The sequence below is a fragment of the Mchenga conophoros genome, linkage group LG12, assembly GCF_057382185.1.
Source record: "Mchenga conophoros isolate Kocher_MC1m ecotype Shallow Benthic linkage group LG12, M_conophoros_male_GT1.1, whole genome shotgun sequence".
Classification (NCBI taxonomy): Eukaryota; Metazoa; Chordata; class Actinopteri; order Cichliformes; family Cichlidae; genus Mchenga; species Mchenga conophoros.
Genome location: NC_140537.1, coordinates 31,085,378 through 31,112,599, shown reverse-complemented (window position 1 = coordinate 31,112,599; position 27,222 = coordinate 31,085,378). Strand labels below are relative to the sequence as shown.

Here is a 27,222-nt window from a genome sequence, read left to right as displayed (position 1 = left end):
TTAAACATATCAGGTCCCCATAAGGAGAATCATGTGCTAACGGCTGTCTAAATGACTCGGGTAAAGTTTGTAGCATGCATGCTTGTTGTTTTTGTCTGCTTCCACTTGTCTTTGCACTAGGATGATGTCAGTGTAAATGTGCAGTCATATTCGTTGTGTTCCCACTAGTGCTGTCAGCATTAATCTCCTTGAAATGACGTTAACGCCACAACATGGCAAATCTCCGTTAACGAGCTACCCCTGCATGGGGCTAGACGGCCAACACGTTAACGAGCTAACTGCGCTAACACACTAGTTCCCACCCATGTAATTGTGCATTGCGTGGCACATCCAACATACTGTTTTACTTTAGTCCATGATGCGCTTAGCTTCAGGGTCATACGTCACATGAAAACCAAAATAATTCCAAAAGCCAGATCTGAATGATCTGTCTCGCTAACTTGCCCTGCGCTCTTCCTTCTGACAATGCTGTCTGTGTTGAACGCTCAGTGGATCTGCGCTGACAGTGCAGCCTAGGCGGAGTAGTCGAACGCAGATTCACTGAGCGCTCAACACAGACAGCATCGTCAGAAGGAAAGTTGATAAAATAAATTACAAATTTTGTATTGTTCATACATATGCGTACCGAACCGAAAGCACTGTATCGAACGGTTCAATATCGATACGAGTATCGTTGCACCCCTATAAAATATATAGTATCAGAATACAAATATATTGTAATGCACAGATATTGCAATTTTATTGCTAGTAGGTTATTATTTTGTAACCAGCACATTGTTTTACTATATTTACCCCGGGTTTCTTGAATGTTATTACCCATCCATCCATCCATCTTCTTCCTCTTAACTGGGGCCGGGTAGTGGGGGCAGCAGCCTAAGCACAGAAGCCCAGACCTTCCTCTCCCCAGCCGCCACCACCTCCAGCTTGTCCGGGGGAACACCAAGGCGTTCCCAGGCCAGCTGAGAGATATAATCTCTCCAGCGTGTCCTGGGTCTGCCCCGGGGCCTCCTCCCAGTGGGACATGCCCGGGACACCTCACCAAGGAGGCATCCTTATCAAATCCCCGAACCACCTCAGCTGGCTCCTTTCGATGTGGAGGAGCAGCAGCTCAATCTGACCCCTCCTGGATGGCCGAACTTCTTACCCTGTCTCTAAGGGAGAGGCCAGCCACCCTTCGGAGGAAGCCCATTTCTTTCGCTTGTAACCGCAGTTTCGTTCTTTCGGTCACTACCCACAACTTGTGACCATAGGTGATTGTAGGGACGTAGATCAACTGGTAAATTGAGGGCTTTGCTTTTACACTCAGCTCTCTCTTCACCACAACAGACCGGTGCAGCGTCTACATCACTGCAGCTGCAGCACCAAACCGTCTGTAGATCTCCCGCTCCTTTCTCCCGTCAGTCGTGAACAAGATCCCAAGATACTTAAACTCCTCCACTTGTTGTTACCCAATAACATAATTTCAATGTAATATCACTCAGCTATAACAGCTATTGATACAAAATTATTATTTGGATGCACTTACAACTTCAGTGGGGTAATTAAAAGGGAATGTTACTATGTTATTACTGAGCTGTAACAAATTGTTACTTTGTTATCTGATCTGGGGGAAAAGGACAAATTATAAGTTTATTCAACTTAGTATTTACAGTCATCCTGTATATCCAGACATGCAGCTTGCAAACAGCTACAAACAATGACTTCACACTGTTTCGTAAATATATCTTTTGCAGGAGAACTGCAGGAAAAGTCTGGTATTATGTGAAATATTCCATTTATAACACCTTTCATGTAAACTCCAGCTGTGTCGCAAAGCGTCACCCTTTTTGATGTGTGAATCGATGCCTGCAGCACACGCGCACAGGTAACGGTTAACACCTCGAGCAGAGAACCAGCAGGGTGTGTGGATCTTAACAGGCGGCGATATAACTGGCATGTTAACTGGCTAACACTAAAAAGTATAGCTATTCTGAAACAGTCAACAACGTAACACGAATATTAATTAATACGAGGCATCAGTAAAGTTCCTTAATAATACTGGTGTCACCTTGTTAAGCGTGACTGCTTCAGAATTATTTCTAGCCTCATAAGAAAGGCAAGTAAAAAATGGCTGAAATGAAGTCTAGTTGTTATTTAACTTGCAAAGGCTTAACTTCAAACTGCGCACTGAACTTCCACTTTTGAAGCCTCGCCGCCACAGACTCCAGGGTCGAGCTTATGTAATTATAATGAGCAGCCAGAAGGGACAGCTGGCAAATCATTCTGCTTTTGAGTAATGCACCAATCAGACACAACATTATAACCACTGACAGGCGAAGGGAATTGCATATCGCTACAGTGCCACCTGTTAGGGTTGAGATATATTTGGCAGCAAGTGAACTGTCAGCTGTTGATGGCAATGTGGATCTGAGGGACTGACATGATCCAGCTTGAGGTGGCTATATGACTGTGTCACAGCCTGTGAACATGGTGGGTCTTACTGGGCTACATTATTAAAAAGTTCAGTGCAGGCCGTGACAGAAAGAGGGCAGGCTGTTGCCACACTACAGAGCTGGTCATGTCGACCCCTGTCCACAGGGGAGGCATTGGAAGAAGGCGGCCTGGCCCCATGAGTAATGTTATCAGAAAAAGCAAAAGGATTTACTGTTTAAAAAGGCAGCCTGAATGAAGCAAGTCCTTGCATTTATGTGGGTGTTACTTCAACCTCTGCCTAAACATAGTTGCAGACCATTTGTATCTGCTGATCGTAGCGGGCTCTTTGAAACAGCTACAAATATTATATGAAGGACCCTGGTTTAAAGAAGCTGTGTGCACACAATACCTAATGTTAATGTTGGAGCTGATTGGTGTAGTTAATAATTTAACTGTTAGAACCAAACTAGGATTTTAAAGTTTCAATTAATTTGCACTCATCCATACTACAAGTTAATACACTACCCTGTAACTGTCCACTGATTGAGATCATGACAGTGCTTTAATAATAGAACTGTTCCAGTATTTAAGATCTCATCTGTTATTTATTTGAGATCTCTCTATATTTTTTGTTTCATAGACCTTTATTATATTGTTTTCAACTTGATAGTAACTAAGTAAATCACCTGGTAATAATAATTAAATTGTTGCTACTGTAGACAGTAGTATAAAAAATACAACATGTGTTTGATCACGCCAGATGTCCTTCCTGACAGAAACACCAGCTGATTCCTGTCATCTCCTGGGATAAAACCAGGGCTCATTCTCTTGTTAGGTAAATGTGTAAACCATTACACTGTGGAGCCACTCTGGAGACTCAGTAAGAAAGGAAGGTGAACAGTGCAAACCTCTTGAGTAATATTTAGCAAGTACATGGTTGGAAAGTTACTCTCACAGTAAGTTTTAGACTAATTAACAGCTTAATTTAGTGATAATGCTCAACTTTCCTAGAGGTGAAACCCCCGGCTGCCATATTTAAATGCCAGATGTTTACATGTAAGTACTCGTTTGGGAGTCCAAGTCTGTAACTGCTCCATGCTGGCAGATAATGTCAGTTTTTGTCTTTGCAGGTATATAATCCGCTCAGACCCACTGGCGCACGTGCCGGAGGACTCGCAGGTGGGACCGGCTCGTTGTAGCAGGAACCAGCAAGACTTTGGCACAGAGACCAGAGATGAGACTCACCTCTGAAACCCACCCACGCCCCCAGAGTCCTCTACACACCCTGACCCTTAACCTCTGAAAGCCGGCCTGGGCCCACTGAGCTAGTTTGTCTCACACAGATAAAGGCTCCTATCGGGCCGAGATCAGCTGTCCATAGTGAATGTGCATTAAGTGCGTCTCAGCTCGAGACCAGAAACGATCAACATCTTAAAAATTCACCCCTGAGAGATCTCCTGTTTCCCTACCGAGCTGCTATAGAAAGATGCATGAAGAGTGCCTCGTCATCACCTGCCATTCAAACACACGCAAACACACATCACCCACGAAAACAATCTGAAACTGAGAACCCTCCTCCGAAAAAAATGGACGGCGAGAGTAGAGCTTAAACAGAATATCTTCACCGTCACTTCGTTCACCAAGCAGTGCGGTTGACCTCATACCATGACCTCCTCTGTGCTTGTTTCTACCTGAATTTACAAAAGAACAGAAACCTGGGGCAACTACACCCTCCTTCACATCTAAACGATCATGTCATCTAAAGACGAGGGTAAATGCTTTGAATTTCTTCTTTTTTAGGCATTTAACCTAAAATTACACTACCTGTGCACTTCTCTTTACTTATTTATTTTAGCTTAATTCAAATTTTAAAACTTTGTTAGACAGGTTTTTTATTTACTTACAAGCACAACCTTTTTTTCTGTAAATATACACACTGCCGTGCTACTTTTATCAGCCAGGTTTGCGGTATATTTCTGGAAATGACTTTGTTGTGATCATTGCTAGAAAGTACATTTATTCCTAATTTATTTCATTAAGTTTTCCAAGTCATGTCTGCTCTACTGTATGTGCCATTCTGTTTACACTATTGCTTTGTGAATATCGTTGAATTATTTATAACTTTTGTGCCATTCTGCATCTTTTTAGTATGGAGCCTGTCAGCAGCAGTACAGGTGGAAATAAAACGTTCGTTATTCCTTGTTTTACTGCAGTGGGTGCACAAAATGTTAATTCATGTTCTTAAAGAAAATGCAGAAGTGCCAAAATCTGCAGTTTCGTAGGTCATCTCCATCAGTGAGTCAGTCCCCATAGACTTGCATGCCTGTCGGGGTTTCCCAACGTCAGCTATGAAATGTACATATTTAAAGCCTTTAATAATCAGGGTGTGACAGTACTCAACAATTAGTTGCTGAACTGAACTACAATGTTTGTGCTGCTGGTGCCATTTAAAGCATTTCTGACGTAATATTATTTGACATAAAAATATATATGGCCTGCTGTGCAGCTGATTGTACAGTCTGACAATTTTGTGCTTAAATTTTGGTGTACCTAATTTTTTTTTATTAGTAAGTAACTTATCAGTACTAATCAGAAGTTATTTTAGTTTCGACTTTCAGCCCTACGGTTTATGGACCCAGCTTGCTAACCAAGCTAGCTGCAGAACATCCTCCCAATAAGAGCTAAACATAGTGAGCTTGGCCCTGCACAGTGCTTGTTATCACAGCAGCACTATCCTTCTTATCACATGCTCATTATTTAGGAAAAGTCTGTAGGCTAGTTTTTTAATATACGCACACAAATTACATCTCATGTCAGATCACATTTTGTGCATTCAGTTTAGTAAAACATGGCATCCCCGCCGCCGCCTGCCAACGACAAGCTCTGTACATCTGTGACATCAGTGTTTATTATTACAGGAGCTGACCCAAACATCTGCAGCAGCAAAAGGAAAACTGTTCATCAAAAAAAGGAACAATTTTCTAAATTTAGCATTTAGAAACTAATGTTAACAACACAAGCCTTTTTGCTGCTGTACTTATTACAACTCAGTATTTATCTGAAGTATTATAAGCTGCATTTTTAATTTTATATTTAAGTGCTATTTATCGTTGAATAGGATAGAATGAGAAAATTCTTTTTTTTTTCTGGACTACTAGTTTTAACAAGTTAATTTTTAACTGTCAAGTGTCTCCGTCACTCAGTACATATCATGGTCACTTTGTAAGGTACACCTGTTCAACTGCTTGTTAATGAAGATAACTGATCAGCCAATCACATGGTGAGAATAGAGTGCATTTAGGAATGGATGCCTGTTTGAGACAACCTACAATTCAAACCGTGCATCAGAATGGGGAAGAAAGGTGATTTAAGTGACGCGGGAACAGGGTAACCTACATCATTTGAAAATTCACGGTGAAAATCTTTGGATTATTGCGTACATAAAGATGCAAAATGTGACTACTTAGCTGTAGAATTTAGAGAGAGTATTTAGATTACCCAATTATCTAGCAAAATAAGATGCTCAATTAAAAAAATCACCACTTGCACTAAAATCAAATCATAAAATGTTTAAATGACTTTCAGTTATCAGTGCCACAATGGATCTGTTGTGGTAAAAATTGGAGAATTGATATCTCTAACTGCTATTTCACTCGGTCACTTGAAAATAAAGATCCTCATCTTTTGCTAAATGCTATCAGATGCATCATCGTTAACTGTAATTAATATCAACAGCAGTCAGGCTCCAGTGTTTTCAACTTGAATTCATTTGATTGTTGTCGGGGTTTTTTTGTTTGTTTGGTTTTTGTTTTTATGATCATATCTGGTGATGAGTTGCAGTGCGACCGGTAGCAGAATAGTTTTGCACAGATATCGACAGGCACAGTCAAGTCTGTTTCTATCCTGTAAATTTACTGTATTTCCAAATTTATTTTGGAACGAGCTGAAAAGCAAAATGCGCTCCTTTCTGAACCGTACGGGCACATTGTGTATGAAACAATATTTAATCTTGATTTATCTTCTTTCAGCTGTACATTTGGTTTGCTCAGTGTATATAAAACCTTAATGTACTCATTGTTTGCCAGTTTGTTATTTTGTGTGACGAAACGTGAAACTGTTGGACTTGAACTATTTTTGCACTATGCTCTACGGGAATGCGTAGAGCATAACAGCACCCCTTTAATATGAATCTGCAGAACACGGCGGACAGTATTCAACCGTTCCCATGAAGCAGAAAAAAGCGTGATGTGCAGTAAATTATCATGCATCTGTTGGTTTGGTTTACCCTGTGAATGTTTACAAAACTTGATTCGATACTTAATTTTTCATTTGTCAAAGAAATATCCAGTGACGATTTGAGAAATCAAAGTGTTTTCTCTCACTGAGATGTGCCATTTTTTCCCTTGTTTGTTCTGAAGAAAATATAGGATAGGCTTTTTCATGCTTATTACTGTAGGCATATTTGTTCCGCTGAAATGTACTGTTGATCTTTGTTCATTGGCCCCTCTGAAGTGTCAGTTTACAGGGCAGGGAGGTGAGGAGTGAAAGCGTGAGTGACTGCGATGGAGGATGCAATCAGTGTGCTGATATACTCGCGTAACATCTTCCTAGGTCCTCACTTGTGACAAATCCGAACACTCTAGAAAGGGTTCACTTCACATCTCCTACTGTCCACACTTACAATACCACACGGGGCATGTTAACACGAAAAAAAGAAGCATGTTTTGATATACAGGCTTGCCAAGAACAAGACATTTTGTACGTTGACAGGGACATTTACCGGTAGTCCAATGTCTAGAGAAACCCATAATCGAGTCAACTGCTTGCAAGCTGGAGTCATTATTTGATACTGTGTATTTATATGAATGGAACATGCATGTTGTCTCTGTGTTAACAAAAGCCTACTATATGTATTCTGTTTACCTCCACTTTGTTTTTGAGTCATTGTCCAATTTTTGTACTATTTCTTATGAGAAGTGTTCTTCTCCACATTCATAATATGAACAAATAAATGCTGCATGCAGCCAGAGCGGATGAACCTAACACAAACACGGATGTTTTATTTCATTTATGTGAGGAATGCGGGGATAATGACATATATTTTGTGCCGTATATAGATATGACCCCACCTATATAGGTGGCTGGTATGTTATGTGTGTGAGCTAAAAGACTCTTCTGATGTGTGCCGAGAGTTACCAAACAAAACTTATTTTGTTAACATCTTTTTTTTCGTCAAAACAAAATATGTTGCTAGCTCAAATTAAATATTTTTTCTTTTGCTCTTTTATTTACATTTCCATATTTGTACACATTCAGCAATAAAGTAAGCGATGAAAATTAGCTTCACCCTAAAACGTCTTTATTATTATTATTATGTATCACATTATAAGTGACACTATCATTTTTTTGGACAAAAATTATGTATTAAATTAAAGTTGAAACAAGATATTGAAACCATAAACTCAGAAATTTAATAAATCAAGTGAGCAGGGCACACATTGCATAAAAGGAGAGCAAAGTAAAATACAGGGAGGAGAATATTTAAATCAGACATGCAAAATGATTTACTAACGATTGCAACATGCAATTTAGTGCTAATTGCACTGATATTTAACGCTGAAAAAAAGCATGTCTTATCTTTTGAGCTTGATATTGAAATTCACCTCAAAAAGCTTTTTTTTCCAACTCTAATCACAATTATGAGCACTCTTGGGTCTAGTTTAGAAAATCTGGCCTTTAAGCAGACTTCTATGCAATCTGATTTCAAGAGCTGCCCTCTGCTAGCCATTAGAAAGATTGCTGGGTTTTGGAAAATGGGCTAAATTCAGCCAGTCGTCATATTTAACACAAATGCATTAAGAGGCAGAGGCTGGACTGCACTGTGCCAATACAGCAAACTTTCAAGTTACACTTAGTGTAAGAATCAAGTGAGAATTTCATTTTACTTGAAGAGTGATTGGATAGCCATGATGATCTCCTCTGCCAGCTCTCTTCTAACGCCGTTGCTTGTTGGCATGTGTCTGCTTCCACCTCTGTCTGGTCCAACGGCCATTGTTCTGAACGACTTCATGCAGCAGGTTCATGAAGGCGTAGTCGTTCCCAGACAGCAGCGTTTCGTCATCAGGTGATGCACCACCAGAGGGAGCCTTTGAGCTGGACGCCCTGTTTTCTGCCCTCTGCCTGCTGTGCACAGCTCGTTTCGATTCCTTCCTCTGATTGTCCTCCTTGCTGCTCTTGATGTTGTTGTGTGCTGAGCTTTTTCCAGATGTCTGATGTCGATCCTGATGGAGGTTTTCCTGATTCGCATTTTGGTTTTGTGCAGTCGTTTGTGTCACAGTGGTAGTATCACCCACTGCCATCCCTTCTTTCTTCAGGTGTTCCTCTTCAATTGGTTTTAAGGACTGCGAGTGTCTCAGGTCCATGAGAGCCCCCATTTGATTTTTCATAGTTTCATCTTTCTCTTTGTCCCCATCAAAAGCGAAGGGATGGCCTCTATCATTTACAGTCTTCTTTATTTCATCTGAAAACTTCTTTGTTACATTTTGTCTCCAAACAGTCAAGTCATCACCATCCTCCTCATCTTCTGCTTTTCTTTTGCATCTTTCCTGCCACTGAGCTGCAGCGAGGGGCCAGGTAGAGATCCTCTTGATAATTTTGCTGCCTTTTGATCTTAGACCAAGACCTTCAACAGACTCTTCAACAGGAAGTGATTTGTTCTGGTCTGTGCCGATGCTCAGATAAGGTACCATGTCAGTGCTAACAGGAACACATTCAGGGTTTTCATCTAGATTTGTACCAGGATTGGCTGTTTTTTCATTCTCCTTGATCGCGTCTGTGGTGTTTGCGGGATTTTCTGTCTGAAATCCTCCTGCAGCTCCTGTGGCTTCAGTTTCATTCACCAGCTTCTGCTTTCCCTCAGCTGGGTTTTCAGTGACTTTTGCTTGAGCCTCTGTCTCAGTATGCAAAGTCACAGGATCCTTCCCAGATGCACAAAAAGGAGACATGAGGATTACAGCATTTGCTGACTTTGCTCTGATTCCAGTAAAGGATGTTATCCGAGCCATCTCTGCATCCTTATTCTCAGAGGATCTTAGAGAGTCATGACTTGATCTGCTTTCTTCTTCCAGCTGCTTTTTGTCTTCTCTCGAATGCCCGGGTGTCACACTTTTTTTGTTGTGTTTCCTTCGGTGTCGCACAGCCAGGAAACACACCACAAACAGCAGCACACAGAGGACCACTGTAGAGAGGGCCAGGTAAACAGAAAGACTATTTTAGCTACGTATGTATTTTCAATTCAATCAAACAGAAATATACAGTAGAAACATACCAATCACAGCAATGAGCGCACGGACAATGTTGGTATCTGACGGTGGTTGTGATGGAACTGGCCAAAGGAAGAAAAAAAAAAAAAAACAGCACAGATTTCATGCATTAGTATTTCAGAATTCTGATGACAAACATTTTGAGAAGAATCCAATGTACCTGTCACTCCAGCAGGTTCAGAAGCTGTTGTGGATGAGTTTGTGAGTTCGGCGTGGGGTGAGGCTTCTGTCCTTACCAGAGGTGACGTCTCATAAGATCCTGAGGAGAATAAGAAACAAACTAGAGAGTCCACAATGTTGTAAAATGCAGAATGTTTTCACTTCTTAAAAGCAGTAATTGTGCAAAATGTTTTAACAGTTATATACAGTTCAGGACCGCTGGGCTATGGTCAGATTAATCGTGTTACTCTGGCGCCATCTGCAGGTCAATAACTGACAGAGTTTCAGGATGACTCATACTAAGGGTGTGTGCAGATTTTCCCCAATGCGGTTACGGTAGATTCTGTCAAACTGATATAAAATTATTTTTTCATAGCAAAATAATAGACAACAACATAAAACAAAACAAAAAAAGTCTTAGGAATATTCGTAATCAGTGATTCAGAGCTATTCTGTGACACAGATTTGATGCTGTCAAAGTTAGAGACCCTCTCTTTGCCTTCCAAACTGCCTTAATTCTTCATCACAAAGATACAGTAAGGTGCTGGAAACGTTACTCAGAGATTTTGGTTTATATTGAGATGATGACAAGACCAGATGACTGTGGAGGCTGTTTGAGTCGACATGTTCAAGAAACCAGTCTGAGATGATTTGAGTTTTGTGACATGACTGTCATGCTGCTATAGGAGGAGACATCAGAAGATGGTACATTAAGGGGTTCTACTCTATTTAAACAATGCTCAGTTGGTACTAAGCGGCAAGAGTGTGCCAAGAAAATATCCCCAACACCACTGTACAAGCAGCAGTGGCATGACTCATTGATACAAGGAAGGATGGATCCATGGTTTCATGTTTAGACCCTATCAATCAAATGCTGCAGCAGAAATCAAGATTTATCAGATCAAGCAAAATTTATGTTGGCCAATTTTGGAGAGCAGAATTGTAGCATCAGCTCCCTGTTCTTATTTGACACGAGAACCACCTGATGTGCTTTTCTGCTTCAAGATTTGATGCATTGTGCATTCAGAGATACTCTGACACAAAGAAACAGTCCATGTCTCCTTGCATAAATGCATTGAGTTGCTGCCATGTGATTGGCTGATTAGATATTTGTGTTAATAAGCAGTTGAGCATGTGTACCTAATAATGTGGTCAGTCAGTGGTATGAGGTGTGTGTGTGGGGGGGGGGGGGGGGATAAAAACAATAGAAACAAAAGACAGGAAAAGCCACAAGTACCAGTGAGAGAGGAGCTTGTGGGTTTGGTTTTGAAAGAAGTTTCTGTCTTTGATGTTGGTCGTGAAGGAGTTTCCACTTTTACTGCAGGAAAAACAGAGACACTGATTGCTAATGTTTTAAAGAGATAAGAGTATTCTTGTCATAATGGTGAATTTCAAACAAAAAAAAGAAGCACATGTACCAGTGGATGCAGGGCTAGGTGTATGTACATAGATAGGCTTAGGGTGGATAGAGGTCTCTAATGATGAAACTGTCACTAGAGAGAACAGCCGAGACATAAATACGCACAAATTTAAAATGTAGAGAATTTCACATTTCTAATAAAAACTGGGAAACGAAAAAAAAAAAAAGTACCAGTTTGAGAAGAGTTTATTGTGGATGCATCAGTGGATGAGGCTTTGAAAGAAGTGCCTGAGTTTGAGGTTGGGCGTGATGGAGTGGTTGTCACCACTTTTACTGCAGGTAAAAATAGAAATACTAAGTGCCAGTTAATAGTATGCACACACTGAAATGTAAAGAGTTTCACGAAATTTTATTAGCCACATGTACTGGTGTAAGAGCTTGTTGTGGGTATATCAGTGGGTTTGTGTGAGTTTGATGTTGGTCGTGATGAAGGAGTTTCCACTTTTACTGTAGGAAAAAAAGAGAAAAGCATTGTTTTTGTTTTTAAAAAGGGGTGAAAATATTTCTGTCAGAATTTAGAATTTTTATGAAAAAAAGCAGCACATGTACCAGTGGATGCAGGGCCAGATGCGTGTGCGTAAGTGGGCTTAGGGTGGACAGATGTTTCTAATGATGAATCTGTAACTACAGAGAACAAACGTATGCACAAATTTAAAATGTAAAGAATTTCAAACATCTAACGGAAACTAGGAAAAGAAAAAAAACTTCATGTACCAGTGTGAGAAGAGCTAATTGTGGATGTATCAGTGGATGTGGGTTTAAAAGAAACATCTGAGTTTGACGTTGGACGTGGTGGAGGCGTCCTCACCACTTTTACTGCAGGTAAAAATACAAATACTAAGTGTTGGTTATTTAAGTAAAGATATGTAAATACTCTTGTCAAGTGTTACAAATAAAAAACAACAACTCTGGCACAATTTAAAATGAAAAGCATTTCAAAAAAAGGATTAGCCACATGTACCAGTGTGGGAAGAGCTTATTGGAGGTACATCAGTGGATGAGGCTGCGAAAGAAGTGTCTGATGTTGGGCGTGATGGAGTGGTTGTCACCACTTTAACTGCAGGCAAAAATAGAAATAATAAGTGCCAGTTACTAGTACGCACAAAATGTAAAGAATTTCACAAAATTGATCAGCCACTGTACTGGTGTGGGACGAGCTCATTGTGGCTACATCAGTGGGTTTGTGTGTAACAGAAGTGTCTGAGTTAGATGTTGGTCGTGATGAAGGAGTTTCCACTTTTACTGTAGGAAAAACAGAGAGAAGCATTGCTTTTTTTTTTTTTTTTAAAGGGGTGGAAATATTTCTGTAAGAATTTTGAATTTTTATGAAAAAAAAGCAGCACATGTACCAGTGGATGCAGGGCCAGGTGTGTGTGCATAAGTGGGCTTAGGGTGGACAGATGTTTCTAATGACGGAACTGTCAGTGGAGAGAACACAAGCACGCACAAATTTAAAATGCAAAGAATCTTCAGCATCTAACGGAAACTGGGAAAAGAAAAAAAAGCTTCACGTACCAGTGTGAGAAGAGCTTATAGTGGGTTTGGGTTTGACGGAGGTTTCTGTCTCTGATGTTGGCGATGGAGAGGTCGTCACCACTTTTACTGCAGGTAAAAATGTAGATACTACGTGGCAGTTATGCTTTTAGACTTGTAGACTTTAATAAAAACAAATAATTAGGCAAGAAGAAACAGCTGTACCAGTGGATAAAGGGCCCACTGACGGTGTTCTTGATGGTGATGTCACGCATACCGTTACGTTCCACACCAGCCGACCCCTCAGGGATGGAGGACTCTCACAGGTCACGTCCATCTCGTTTTCCAGCTGAGATCTGCTCTGTAGAGCTGAGGGGAGAAGCGACTTTACATTTCTTTCTTTCTTTTCTTTTTTTTAATAAAACCACATTAATAATGTAGTTTCTCACTTTTCTCAAACCTTTCATAAAGGCGACAAAGTCTTCAGCTTCACACGAACAGTCCCAAGGGTTCCCACCTAATCTGATCTTGGTGGAGGTCAGAGATCTGAAGGCTTGTGGTGAGACCCAAGTCAACTTGTTCTTGGACAAGTCTAACTCAGCCAAGGCGGCCTGGGAACTGAAACTATTCTGCTCAATATTCCTGAGCATGTTTTTATTCAGCCTGAGGCTTGTGAGGTTAGCAAACTGTCCGAGCGTGGACTCACTCAAGACTTCAATGTGATTTCCCGTAAGGATGATCTCACTCAGGGCGGCGGGCTCTTTAAACCAGTTTGAATTAATCTGCGACAGATTGTTTAGCTCCAAGCTGAGATACTTAAGATTGGTAAGTGAGCTGAAGGCTTTTTCAGCGATTCTCGTGACACCTGCGTTGTTGATCGTGAGCCTGGTGATAGAAGCGAGGTTCTCACTCTGCAGCACTGTGGAGTTGATCTCTCCGACATCCTTCAGGACCATCAACAGAGATGAGGAACCAGGTTCAAAGTCTAAGTGGGCAGAAGTGTTTTTAGAGGAGTCAAACACAAAGCTGCACATACTTACATTTGCATCCTTTTGCTAAATCAATCTGAATCAACAAATGAGCTCAAAGGAGAAAACATGCAGTGAAACTATAAAATCAAAGCATCCTGCAGATATGCAAACATCTGAAGAGACTATTTTGTTGCCTTTGCTTCCCCCTAGTGGTTGACAAATGTGTGACCAGAGTAAAACTTGCAGCATCTGTTACAAGTCAGCAGGTATCATTAACTGTGGTTTGATCACGTTGAGTATTAAATTGTTAGTAAATTGTAGTAAGATCAATAAGAGAAAATAAAACTTCTTGATCAATCTTTACAGCCTGACAGAACTGAAATCAGACTTGTCCCAATGACCCCAGAAGCCTCAACATCATAGACTCAGTCTGGGACTATAAAGGCACAAAAGACAAAGAACTTAAAAAATATATAATTGTAAAAACTTTGGTCAATGGAAATAAAAAAATTCTGAAAAGTAGAGTTTAGGGGTCATTTTCTTTTTTATATGAAATTCTATTTTTTACTTGTAAAACTACAGGAAATGGTTTTAGCTTTGAATCATTTGATCGGACTGTTTTTTTTAACCAGCGTGAGCAGGTTTTGGTTCATGTGTTTATTCCTACAAGAATGTCTAAATCTATATCTGTGCAGGTCAGCCGAAAGGTTTCTTCTTAAAACCACATTCAGGGAGTCTCAGGTATTTAACCCTTAGTGAGGGCCGTCCCTTTGGCTCATGTGACAGGTCACATGATTAACAGTGAATCAACAACCCTGGGGACCTCCAAGAGACCTGCTCCTACTAAGGGTTAAATATCATGCACTCTCTGCTTGTTGTTTGACAGCTGAAGAAGTTTATTAGACGAGAGGTGAAACATCTTGTCAGAAAAGGCGACTTTAAGGCCAGTTGCGTTTTTTTCAGTATACACATTTGTGTATTAAATTGAATTAAATTAAATGAAGAAGAAATCCATTTTTCTTCTTGGTATGAAGTTAATTGACTTTATTTCCGATATATAAAATGTTGCTGTCTAAGCCTATTTTAAAGGTCACCATTAAAGGTGTAGTAAACAAAATTCCTTACATGTTGGGATGTTGAAGCAGATCGTGATCGTTCCCTCTTTGATACAAGGACGGCTCAGGTGGACAACAGCCAGCAACAAAACACCACCAGCTACAACTGTGTGGATCCAGACCGATCACATTAGTTAAAGCTGAACATTTGATGACTTTCTGTGTGAGCATTAAAACCAGCAGCACTTACCCTTCATGGTGACCTGCTGGATGCAGTTCTTCAGCTCGGACTGTGGAGTGAGAGTTTGCAGATTGTGATGGTCTCGTGATCACCTGAACTAACAGGTGTGAAAAGAAACAGAGTTGCCATGACAGAGAAGAGTCTGCCATGGTTATGGTTGTGCGTTTGAAGGCGCTGTTCCAGTTGGCTGATGAAGCACGAGACAGCTTTTAACAGTGGGGGGGCCTGAAGATGTTTTCACCACTTAAAGGGCTTTTCAGTTGAATACAGCACCAATTCAAAAATGTTTAACTCAAGCACTTTATATTGCAAAGCAAAGATCCCACAATATAAGAGAGAGAAAGCACTAAAGATACCACAACTGTTTGGGGGGGGGGGAGGAAAAGTGAGAGCATAGAAAGATGATGATCAACAACAGATTATGGGAGAACATAGACCAGTGTAACGTTGGCATATAAACATATGGGAGAATATAGGTAGGTTCTCAAGCATGTGATAGTCAATTTTCATTGTGGGCTACATTCGGGTCCATTTTCTTAAATGGGCTGAACCAGTGTAATGTAGTTTAACTGCAAATTTAACCCCTGAGATATCACAATTTCAAGAGGACATGCCTGTTTTCTCTACATCATAAAGAAATGCTGCTGTAGGTAATGAAAGAGACCTGTCAGAAACTAATGTGTAAAATTAAAAAAGGTTGAACTTGAATGTTTTTTGGTTCATGAAGATCTCTCTCTCTCATATCCATCCAAGAGTCTTCTTCAGTCTCAGGTATTTAACACATAGTGATGTTGTCCCTTTGAGGTGATCCTGATGCTCAGTGAGCCTTTATCAATAATGCGAGTCCTATCACAGAGCTCTACAGTTGTTATAAAACTGGCTCTTGGGTGACAGGTGAGACATGTTTTTAAGCCAAACAGTTGCCTTCCTTTCAAGCGCTCAAATACACGTGGGTTCATCCTAGGAAACATCCTTAGTGCATCATGAGAGGACTCCCAGCAAACCGTATCGAACATTTAAAAACATTTTAAGTAGAATTTTAGTAGCAGAGGTTTTGGGTTGTTTGTTTTCTTTAAACTTAGTGAACTCTGAGTTAAGTACTTGATGGGGTTAATATGCTTCCTCGAAGTGTGATGCTGGCTGATCACTCAGGACTTTGTACATGTGTAGAAGGATTTTAAATTGATTTCTATATTTAAGGGGCAGCTAGTGAAGAGAAATGCAAATCTCCCTCTCTCTAGTCCATTTGAATGCGCTTGCTGTGGAGTTTTGAATGGACCTAAGGCTTTTGCTACAACTTCATAACAATGTTGAATAATATTGAATATACATGCCCAAAGGTTCATCCATCCATCACCTCATTCACACCAAAGCAGTGCTCATGCAGAGGCAGTTCTGCTTTGGTGCTTTTTGAGAAGGAGCAAAACCTCTGATCCCTACTGAGCAGAAGTTGGAGTAATTTCTATTAAAAGTGTGGGCTTTATTTGCCAGCCATTAATGAGTTCCTTCTGCTTGCCCCTCTCATGATGTCAGGAAACAAAACCCTCCTGCTGTTTAAACCTGAATCATGTCGAATGAACTAAAGAGATGCATCAAGATAAACACCGATTATTTTTAAAGTGAGGTAAAGTCCAGTTTAAATTAGAAACCTGTCATTCTGGGAACACTTTTTCTGTCTTGTTAGCTTTCATTCATTAATAGGAAAAAGTGTGTTTCAGTGAAAAGATGCAGACTTGCTCCTCGAGAAAAAAAAAAAAAAGTGTGACAATTGCAAACAAAAAGTTGTGATGTTTTGTTAATCAACATGGTGTCAAACAGCAGCAACAGAAAGCAGTGAATCTAAATGGATAAATGAAGCCATGAGAAAATCGAAATGAAAAATGTGACTTTTATTTACTTGAAAATTTATTCTGTTTCAGTGCTTCCATTTTAAAATAAATAGATGGCATGGGATCAAAGATAAAAATCAACAAGGATGAAAAGTACATGTGTAACAAAAAAAAAAAATACGGTGACCAATGCCAGTACAATCTTTTAGGTAACATGAAAATACACTACCGTACAATTAACGATCGACCACCTCTGCCACCCAACCTCCCCAAAAACACCATGCAGCAAGAGAGAAATCAAGTATTCCACAGTTTTTTTTGGAGACAGCAGTAGTATCATGTCAGTGACGGCCCTTCGGCTTTAATTGTCAGTGTTAAATCTTAGCGTTTAGTTTAGTTTCCACAATTATATTCATTATTTTCCCGGAGCGCACAAACAGCAGTCTTATTAATTCTTAGTTTTTATGCCCATTCAAAAGGTAAAATCCCCTCAACAAGCAGAAAGTAAAGTGCTCGTGCAACGCTTGGGGTTGTTCTGGAGGCCAACATATGGTTTCTAAAAAACACACAAAAAAGCACTGAGTTTTGAAAAAGACAGAGAGAAGAAGAGAGACGACGTGGCAGTGTTTTGTCAACACCTTGGAGGAATGTTCTTTAATGTTGGTACATAACTGAACCACAGCCCCCCCCCCTCCCTCCCACCAACCACCCCTCCCACACACAGAGACCCTCCCCTCCGTAGTGAATATATCAAATACTGTCATTCGAACAGGTTACAGGGCAGCGCGGAGGTACTCTTCACAACAAGAGTGCGCGAGCCGCTGCTGCGATTTAAGATGGGACAGGCTGACAGAAACACTTGGGGAGGGAAGAAAAGGCTTTGAGGGGAATTACATTGCATGAAATAAGCCGTCGACAAGTGTTCATGAGTGCACCTTTGTACAGGACAGTTTAAGTAGTGTCCAGTGGAGAGAGAAAACACAACTAAGCTCTAAACATCAGAGAATTCCTGTTATGATGAAAAGACATAACATCAGCTTAAACTCTATTCCACATTGCTTAATTGATAAATTAAAAAAATTTAAAAAAAAAAAGCGCTAAAAAAAACAAAACAAAACATCAAAAAGCATCATTTTGTACCAAAGCCTATCATTCATCCTAAAAATCAAAAAGGATGTTTTGACAAATAAAATTCTTTAAAATGACCATCGTTATTTTTTTGCCTTTTTTCTTTGCAATACACATATCCAGTGCTACACGATCAGCATCTAGTTTAAAAAGCGGCTGAATAAATGGACGATAGTACCACGATGCGTGAAAGGCCAACGGATGTCTGAGGGATACCCAAGGAGCTCCCCCGTGACTAAAGAAGAAGACAGTTCAGAGCAGCAGGTTTTCTGGAGATCCCTGGTGAGGCAAAATTGGTAATGCCAGCCTGATTCGACAGATTCGACAGTCCACACGGGGAGAAAGTGTAGTTGTGACAGCAGTGTAGTCCTAAAGGGTTGTACAAAGTTCCCTTGTTTCCGATTTTCTGAAAAGAGCGACATAAACCCCCCCAGCCCACCCCGATGTCCCCACCCCCTTTTGTGTCCAAATTTGTCCAAAAGAAGAGGCATTTCTGGAGAGAAGGAAGGATTTTTAGTGCTGCAGCTGAGCTCTCAACCATGACAGTGCTGAACTAATAAATACTTCATGTAAAAATGAACATCCACCACATATGAGGGGGGGGAAATGCCACATGCTTGAGTCATGGTTGTTGTTGAAAAAAAGGAAGAGAAAAAGTAATCAGGCAGACTCAAAATGAACCTGAACAGATCCCACCGACATCACAGGAAGAAGAAGCAAACTGAGCTGGCATTCCCTCTCACATCGCAAGCACCAGACTCACATCGCAAGCACCAGACACACACACACACACACACACACACACACACACACACACACACACACCTCTTTGTTTCTGCCTCGGTCCACCTACAGATGACCGCATGTCCATAGTGGCCTCTCTCCCGTGTAGGTTTCCATCCCGAGCTTTGGGGCGTCATTGCAGTCAGAAAACAAGCAGTGTGAGGATAGGATGAAGTGGATGAAGGTGTGTTTCCAAATCCTGCCTGCTATTTTCCACTTTTCTTTGGCACAGCGCTTCTCTTGGCCTGCCACAGGTGGTTGTGGATGGTCAGGGCGTCCACGCTGACTGACACAGTCTTGGCAGGGATGACGGTAAACTGCTTTCGATCAGAGCTGTACTTATACAGCTTATCAATCATCTTCTTGCTGATGCTCTTGGGTCCGGTGCCCGTCAGCTTTTGTATCTCTTCGGTGTCGGGGAAGTACGAGTAGAGTGCCCGAAACTGGCAACCACCGTCACGAAACAGGATCATGAGGTGGTTGGACTCACACTTCTCCAGCTCCTAGTGGGGTAGGGGAAGGGAGGGGGGTTACAAGGAGATATAACTCCTGGGTAATTTTAAGACAACATTCTTTAAAGACACAACTTTCACCAACTTTTGCATGACGTGCTGTCACTGATTATGAAAAAAGAAATTGATCATGCTTCCAAGATAGAAGTGCCAGTGTTACTTTTGTGATCCCAAAAAGAAAACAAAATAGTTTAAGAAAAACGAGTGTATAAATTACATCAAAATATTCATATTCTGAATGCAGGAACCTTTGGATCACTTAATTCCAGAAGATCCCAGAAGTTCATTTAACAAACATCTCAGGTAGTGAACGTGCGTCTAGTACCACAAAAAGTAGATTGCTAAGGACTGAATTGGTCCTTGTAGCCATGTTAAGAATAAGAATAACTTTATTGATCCCAGAGGGAAATTCATACGTCTGACATGGCTCATTTGCTATTTGTATGAGACTAAATAGCCTGATGTCTTCCAGTACTGATGCATTTTTGTTCCATAAAGTGGGTGAGCAGAGTTGTTCAACATGGCTACTAACGTCTTTATTGTGCATCTTTCCATCACTTCCCCCAGCGTGTCCAGTCAGGCTCCAATTACAGAGCCAGCTTTTCTCATTAGTTTGTCCAGTCTTCTTGCATCCTTGTTTCTGATGCTGCCTCCCCAGCCTCAGAATGATAGGAGATTTGCAGCAATTTACTGCAGATGTTAGGAAATCTTAGTATTCTTAACAAAAAGAGGCAGCTTTTCCCCTTTTTGTACAGTTCATCTGTATTCAGGGACCAGTCCAGTTTATTACTAGGTGTAAACCTAAGTATTTATATTTTGTTACAACCCCTTTGTCCACCCCACAAACTTTTACAGGCTGGAGAGGGAGCCCTAACCTTCCTAAATCTACTATCTTTTCCTTCGGCAATCGTGGCTGAAGAGTTAGCAGTTCGTCTTGTAATCGGAAGGTTGCCGGTTTGAGCACTGGCTCCGACAGTCTCGGTTGTTGTGTCCTTAGGCAAGACACTTGCGGTCAGAGAGCCCAGTGGCACCAGTGTCCGGCAGCCTCGCCTCTGTCAGTGCGCCCCAGGGCGGCTGTGGCTACAATGTAGCTTGCCATCACCAGTGTGTGAATGGGTGGATGACTGAATGTGTAAAGCGCTTTGGGGTCCTTAGGGACCAAGTAAAGCACTATACAAATACAGGCCATTTACCATTTCTTCTTAGAGGTGTTTAATATGAGGTAGTTTTTCTGACTCCAGTCACTGAAGGCGTTTACAAGATCCCTACAGTCAGATTCCTGTCCATTCCTCACACACCAAAAAACAAACAGACAAACAAAACCAAACAAAATCCCACCAGCATCTTTAGAAATACTATACAACATGCTGATACCACCCCACACTAACCTCTAGGATCTGGTTCTTCTGGGGCTCGTTGACTTTGCCAGCCAGGCAGCAGTGAGAGATTGCATTATGGATGATTGGCTTGTTTGACTTGGCACTGGGCTCCTTGAAGAGTTTGGGGCCTACAGAAGAAAAGCCATGAAAATGTAACAGAGGACTAAGTCTGATGACTGCAAATTTAACTACAGCTACGACACCTACAGTAGGTGTCAGTTGCTTCTGACCAATAAAAATCTCCTTAGCATGTTCAGAAAAAAATATAGTGACCAAAACAGCGATATTCACATATCATTTTAAATGTTCCGAGACTGATATATTGATCTCTTTATCACTAATCAATGAATAACTATAAAAGATTTGTAGTCATAGTAAAGACTGATCACAGATCACAGAAAAACTTGCCAGTATATTCAGCCATGGAAGTGATGGAAGAGGCGGTGGAGCCGTTGTCCCAGTCTCTCTCTGCAGCTCGACTGTTCCGACTGCCTGGAAATGACTCCACAGAGTCACAGCTGGACACAATGGCACATGAATGGGTGGATCAATAATCATGACAGAGGGCTTCTTGGGTAACAAAACAATTTGAATATAGACAGCAAATCCTAAACTTGCATAATATAACAAATTCTTACAAACAGTAAACACATGAAAGAAAGAGTCTAGGGAATTTACCGCTGGGAGCCTGCACCTCCAGAGTTTACGCTGTCGGCCTCGTTGGTAGCGGCAGATGCGAGAGACAGATTGGAGCCTGACTGGGCGTTACTCAGTTTGTCAGCTATGTAAAACAAAGGAGACCATTTGAAAAATGTAGGAAAAGTTTGGTTGTTTTTGTTTTCCATTTAAATGTAATTACAATATTTTATCAATACTGAATAATGAGTCCATTACCAGATTCTAAGAAGGTCTTTGTTTCAGTAAAAACCAACACTTTTATAGATGATATAGGGAGAAGAGCTCTTTAGCCTGTTTTTTCCTAGATCTCAGTAGTTTGGGACAAGAGCCATGGTCTAACCATCTCCATACTCCGTTAGAGGGGGCCATCGGGGTCAAGTGACCTAAAGAAATGGTGGGACTTTGCCAAAAAGTACTTTGATGACTCACAGACCACGAGAAACTGTTTCATCATATCTGATGAAATGAATATTGAACTTTCTGATCCAGTTCCAGATATACACATTTATTTGTAACGCTACAATCAAACAAGGTGTAGGCTACATCAGTCCAAAGACATACAGGAGGTGCTAACGTGTATAGAATAAAGCACAAACGTATGGTTAAATGTGGCCTGTAGTCTAAAGTGTTTGGGAAAAGGCCTGCGTGAGCTTAAATGAATCAGCCAATCAGGATGAGAGAAACTTAAAAAAAAAAAGTATGCCCAACTCAAGGTTGTCATTTCTATCAATAGTGTTTTAAATGAGAAAGTTTTATCTGAAAACCTACTGAGTAATTCAGTCTTTTATTTTGAACAAAAGCCCTCCAAAAACCACTCAGCTTCAACCCTTCTGAGTTTTGGTTCTAGACTGTGCATAAAAATGAAATTTTAAAATCAGCCTGAGAACCAAAATGTCTCAATACTCTAAAAATCAAATAATATTAGTGTCATAAACAGTAAGTGTGGAACATATAATTATTAGTAAAAAATAAAAGAAAATAAAAAATAGCCCACAGTCAGTCAATGTACCCCACAGCTCAGCTGGAAAAACAAATGAAGCGCACCATGCTGTGACATTTACAGAAAAACTGATTTTTAGCTAAATGTCAAAGTGGTGATGTAACAGTCTTACCTGTAGAAGAGCACTTGGAGAAATTATCGCTGGAGGATTCCTCTCTGAGGACAGACTTGGGTCTGTGCTTCTGCTTCGGTTTGGGAGTTTTGGGCTTCACAAGGCCTTGTTCCTCAAACATCTCTTGTTGCTTCCTCCGCAGATACTCTTGCTTTATCAGCTCTCGCCGTGTCTTCTCCTCCTCTTTACGCAAACGATCCTCCTCGGCTTTCCGCCTAGTGTTGGCACCAAACACTGGAATTTTAGTAATTTTCCTAACAAATAAATTGGAAATCGATGTCAGTGTGAAAATAATGTACCTGGCTTCGTCACGTTTGAGCTCAGATTCGGCCTCTAGTTGTTGTTTACGTAGTCGAGCCTCCTCTGCTTTCTTCTGCTGCTTCAGCAAAAACGCTGCTCTCTTCTTAGCGAGCTCATCCTCCGCTTTCTGCTCATCCTAGAACATGGAAAAATATAATAGAACAATGTATTAAATCTGCAAATAATAACAAATGTGGTTAAACATCAAAACTGAAAACTATGCAATCTGGTTATTTAATAATTAGAATCACTTTTTCCATTTGGCCAAACAAAAACAAGCAAAAGATTACAAATTCAAAGTATAAATACGAATAAATATAATTTGCATTTCAAATATTTTTTTTAATCAGCAAAATATGAAATTATAAAATGTGTGTCAATGTGAAAAACTATTTATGTTAATCATTTATAATTGAAAGAGTGTATTAGGGAATTAATAGACACTTGAGGATGCCTGTTATTTATTTTTACCTTGAAGAAGAAGCCCAGGACTGACTTCTGCTCTCCATCATCTCTCTCTGTTGTTTTGTCCTCAACACCCCCCTCTTCTTCTTCTTCTTCTTCTTCAGGTGCCTTCAGCTCTGACAGATCAACCTCAATGAGGTGGGTTTTGTTGCGTTGCGCCTCATCTGATGGTATATTCTCTTTCCCTGAACCGTCTGAAGAGTTGAGCTCAGACTCTCTGGTGTTGCTGGACAGGCACTCATCAAAGGGCACTTCTGGAGGAGCCAGTGATGTCAGGTCCACTCTGGTCGGCAAGCGAATGTTTGCTTCATCATGAAGTCGGAAGGTGGCACTCCGAACGTGGCCAGATCCTGGCTTGTCAACTGTCTCCACTACTGTGGGGTTTCTGGGACTGTCGGGCTGCTCAGTCCTGGGGGACCTGCCCCCAGCTGAATGCTTTGGGTGTGGCAATGTCTCTGATCCACTCTGGGTGGGTGTGAGGGTCCTGGTGGTCTGGCGGCTCTGCTCCTTGGCCATCTTTAGCTCTGATGGTTTGGATCTGGCGCTTCGGCCAGAGCTTAGTTTGGGGGGTTTCCTGGTTGGAGCGGTGCTAGTGCCAGAAAGATGCTCCACAAAGTGAAAGCCTGCTCCAGTCTTGGAATCTCCGTTTTTGTCGCTGGTTTGAGCAGGAGGTGGAGCTGCACCAGGTGGGGACTGTACATTCTGTTTCATCAACATCTCCTGCTGCAGTGAAAGCTGCATCATTTGTTGCTGGATGCTGCCAATAGCTTCATTTAGCAGGTCGATAGAGCGACTGCACTCATTCAGGTCCAAATCTTCATCCAGATAGAAGCTTCCACCGTTCCCTTTCTTTTCTGCTTCTAAGGCACCAGACGGGGTGGTCTCATCCACTTCCTTCTCCCCTCTCATGGTATCAACACACATATCATCTTTACTTGATGGTCCTTTCTCCCCATTGAGCTCATCTTTAGAGATGTCAGCTTTGAGTGGGTTGGGTAATGTGTCACTCCTTCCTCCACCTTTCTTTACTATATGCAGAAAGGCTGCTTTTCCCAGCTTCTGTCTCTGTCTCGCTGACAGTACTTCCATCTTCTTCTTCTGATGCTCAATGGCACGCCGCTTCTCTTCCAGCTGCATTCTGAGCTGGACCAGTTCAGAAGCCAATACATTTGCACCGCCACTGCCTGTACGAGAGGATCCTCCCAAGGGGGAAGAGGGGCTCTGGTCCCTCTTAATCCTCCATGAGGAAGCCAGGGGGCCACTGCACTCTGATCCATCTGGAGTGGTCCTCTGGGAACTGGAGGCACTGGAGCGCAGGTCATGGTTGCTGCCAAAGCGCTGCTGCTGAGCTTTACGCTCAGCAAAAGAGGTCATGCGCACGCTGCCACTGGCCATGCTGCTGGCCTGGGAGTGTGTGCTGAGACAGGGGCTGGAACGACCGCTGCCACCATTAATATCTTTGTCTTCATGCTCTTTCACATTCATGTCTTCTTGGAGTTTGGCTGATTCTTCTTCCTCCTCGTTGAAGGCTTTCCTGGGCCAGAGTGTTTCTTTAGTGGTTGCGGCTTCATCCAAATCCTCTTCCTCCTCATCCAGGTCCCCTAGGTCACCGTCCTGACCATTGCCAGGCTTTAGTTCTTCAGAATCTGAATGCAAGTAGAAACCCTCAGCTGGGTCCCTGGAGGAAGGTTCCACACTGCTGCTTAGCCTGAGACTTGCCTGACTTTGAACAGGCTCATCTGACAAGCCTTCCTCAGCTGGAGGAGGAAATGTTTGGTTCAGATTGGAGGGAGCTTTCCTGCGAACAGCAGATGTAGATCCATTTTCTCTGCGTAAAGAGCCCCTTCCTGCAGACCGGGACACTTCACCACTCTCCTCCTCCTTGTTTAGGCATACAGACTTCTCTTTAGCCGTTTTGAGCACGGCAGGCATTAGTGGTTCAAGGTAAAAGCTATCTGGTGTCAATTTGGAGTCAGTGGAAGGTTTGGATCCAATTACAGCAGCTGATTGTGTCCCCTCAACCCGTTTGGAGATGGCAGGACCATCGCTCTTGGCTACGGTCACCAGAGTTTCTTCCTCATCCTCCGTATTGACATTAGTCAGAAGGCTGTGGCCGTTGACTCTACGTACTGGAGGACGTGATGGCTGGTGTACAGAAGTCTGGTGTTTGGGAGTGACATTGATGACATTGGATGCCAGGCTGTCCTTACTAATTGAGCGAGCCAGACTAACGCTGTCACCAGAAGCTATGTCTGCATCACTGTCAGTGGCTGAGTGCAACAGATAAGGGCCCATTGTGGACACTGGTCTGCAGAAAGAGATCATGAGAATAACCTCAGCTGTAAAGTCTGTACTATATGCACAATATAAATAGTCCTTACAGAATTTAAAATTTTATTCATTTTTTGCCTTACTTACACAGTTAAGACCTACACTGGTCACATAAACAAGTTAATCACAACTAGCTGTATGAAGAAAGCCTTTTATTTTAGATTAAAAGTGCAATTATTCCAAGTACCTCTGCCTCTTGTCGGGCCATGCTACTACAGAGCCTCTGACTTGTTGTCCGTCCATCTGAGTCAAGGAGTTCGAGCGGTTTCTCAAACCTACCCAGAAATACACAGGTGCAGATTTAAGTCAGCATGACTTAAATCCGAACTATTAAATCCTACTATACAGGTAATGCATGTATGTTTAAAAAAATAAAATCAAGATTCATCTTACCTGCATCGTCTCCTTGTTGCTTTTGTTGTCTCTGTCGCAGGGGCAGAAGTGGGTGTGAAGGACTGAAAGTTGGGCCCCCTTTACTACAACCAAAAATAAGAGACAAGAGGTTGGCAGAAAATTTATGAACAGCTTAGTTTTGTGTGTTTTGGATCTTATCGTACAGACAATAGGACCCAAACCCACTTTAAACCAATCTGATACATCTCATTATATTTTAGCATATTCACTAGAAAAGCCCAGTATTTTACCACATAACAGACAATCAAGGTCCAACAGCATGCACAAGGTCATCTTAACACAAGTGATCAGACACAGGGTTAGATGTGAAGGACACATGAGAGCGAAACACAGCCATCCCTGCATATCTACCCATCCTTGTGGGTCTATTGTAACTGTTTAGACGACAGGATCATGATGAAGTGGAATGAGAAGGAAAGTGAGAAAAGACTTACAGGGGGTCAGAGTCTTCAGGGTGCAGGAAGTACCTGTTACAGACTTCAGGGCTGCTCTGGTTGTCGGCCATACCAGGACTAGCTAGGAAGCTTCGCTTGGTGGCGTTGGAGATGGGCACTGATGGACGGGCACTCTTGGGATGAGCTATGGCTCGAGCTGAGTAAAGGACAAGGGCAAAGGTCTTGACAACTGACTATTAATGATGAGGATGACTAAACTAGCTGTACTTGGGAAAACAACTGAGCTTTAGTTCTAAGGACACAGAGCACTCTGTAGGGTTGGACCAGAGGTTTTATTTCAAGATACACCAGCGTACCATACAATTTTTGTGACCATGGGTAGGGCTGTTCGATATAACGATATACACCGGATGAAACGTCTATCGTTTCATTTTACGCTATCGTTTGTTTCGTGGTGTCGCAAAATAAACTGTTTACGGCAATATTTTTTCATCGTTTTGATGGTCACTGTAGTGACTATATTAATTTATTAAAGTTCTCTCTTTCTCTTATATTTTATATAACCACATTAAGGACGGACAAGCGCCTGTTTTTATGCGTTGTGGTTAGCAACAACGACGGTAACAGCATCACGTGTCCGCTTGTTTATGTTCCACATAAACCTTTCACAATAAAGCTCAAGATCCTGTTGAGACTTTTCAAAATAAACTGAATCACGTGAAAGAGCAGATTATTTACGGATGAGAATTAAAAAAAGAGCCGCCAGGTGCTAAAAAATAAACCTTAGACTCAAACGTTAGAACAGGCTTTTCCCCGCAGCACGCCGTGTAATAAATACTCACA

The 27,222-nt window shown here is 41.5% G+C and overlaps 3 protein-coding genes across 24 annotated transcripts in view; 1 reads left to right on the top strand and 2 right to left on the bottom strand.

Moving 5' to 3' along the window:
* The window catches only part of kcnt1b (potassium sodium-activated channel subfamily T member 1b), a 79,762-nt gene extending 72,301 nt beyond the window's left edge, over positions 1–7,461 (top strand). For all 17 annotated transcript variants that reach the window (XM_085295238.1, XM_085295252.1, XM_085295241.1 and 14 more), the window contains one exon: positions 3,543–7,461. In XM_085295238.1, coding sequence (XP_085151364.1) covers positions 3,543–3,663 — 121 coding nt within the window. In that variant the 3' untranslated portion in view covers positions 3,664–7,461. The remainder of the gene's footprint in view (positions 1–3,542) is intronic.
* A 404-nt stretch (positions 7,462–7,865) lies between these two features.
* Positions 7,866–13,771, bottom strand: LOC146562958 (uncharacterized). The gene is made up of 15 exons (XM_085295233.1): positions 13,247–13,771; positions 13,012–13,155; positions 12,829–12,915; positions 12,663–12,731; positions 12,457–12,555; positions 12,275–12,370; positions 12,028–12,129; positions 11,863–11,937; positions 11,680–11,760; positions 11,485–11,586; positions 11,312–11,386; positions 11,131–11,211; positions 9,895–9,993; positions 9,740–9,796; positions 7,866–9,649 (listed from the first exon to the last, which is right to left on the bottom strand). Exons 1-15 carry the CDS (start codon positions 13,740–13,742, stop codon positions 8,406–8,408), a joined length of 2,907 nt encoding a protein of 968 aa, XP_085151359.1. The 5' UTR covers positions 13,743–13,771; the 3' UTR covers positions 7,866–8,405.
* A 4,683-nt stretch (positions 13,772–18,454) lies between these two features.
* The window catches only part of camsap1b (calmodulin regulated spectrin-associated protein 1b), a 28,351-nt gene continuing 19,583 nt past the window's right edge, over positions 18,455–27,222 (bottom strand). For 5 of the 6 annotated variants that reach the window (XM_085295232.1, XM_085295226.1, XM_085295230.1 and 2 more), the window contains 10 exons: positions 26,419–26,575; positions 25,964–26,046; positions 25,758–25,845; positions 23,246–25,547; positions 22,774–22,910; positions 22,475–22,689; positions 21,363–21,465; positions 21,093–21,202; positions 20,694–20,812; positions 18,455–19,296 (listed from right to left, as the gene is read on the bottom strand). In XM_085295232.1, coding sequence (XP_085151358.1) covers positions 19,000–19,296; positions 20,694–20,812; positions 21,093–21,202; positions 21,363–21,465; positions 22,475–22,689; positions 22,774–22,910; positions 23,246–25,547; positions 25,758–25,845; positions 25,964–26,046; positions 26,419–26,575 — 3,611 coding nt within the window. In that variant the 3' untranslated portion in view covers positions 18,455–18,999. The remainder of the gene's footprint in view (positions 19,297–20,693; positions 20,813–21,092; positions 21,203–21,362; positions 21,466–22,474; positions 22,690–22,773; positions 22,911–23,245; positions 25,548–25,757; positions 25,846–25,963; positions 26,047–26,418; positions 26,576–27,222) is intronic. The other variant, XM_085295229.1, reaches the window with a different exon arrangement.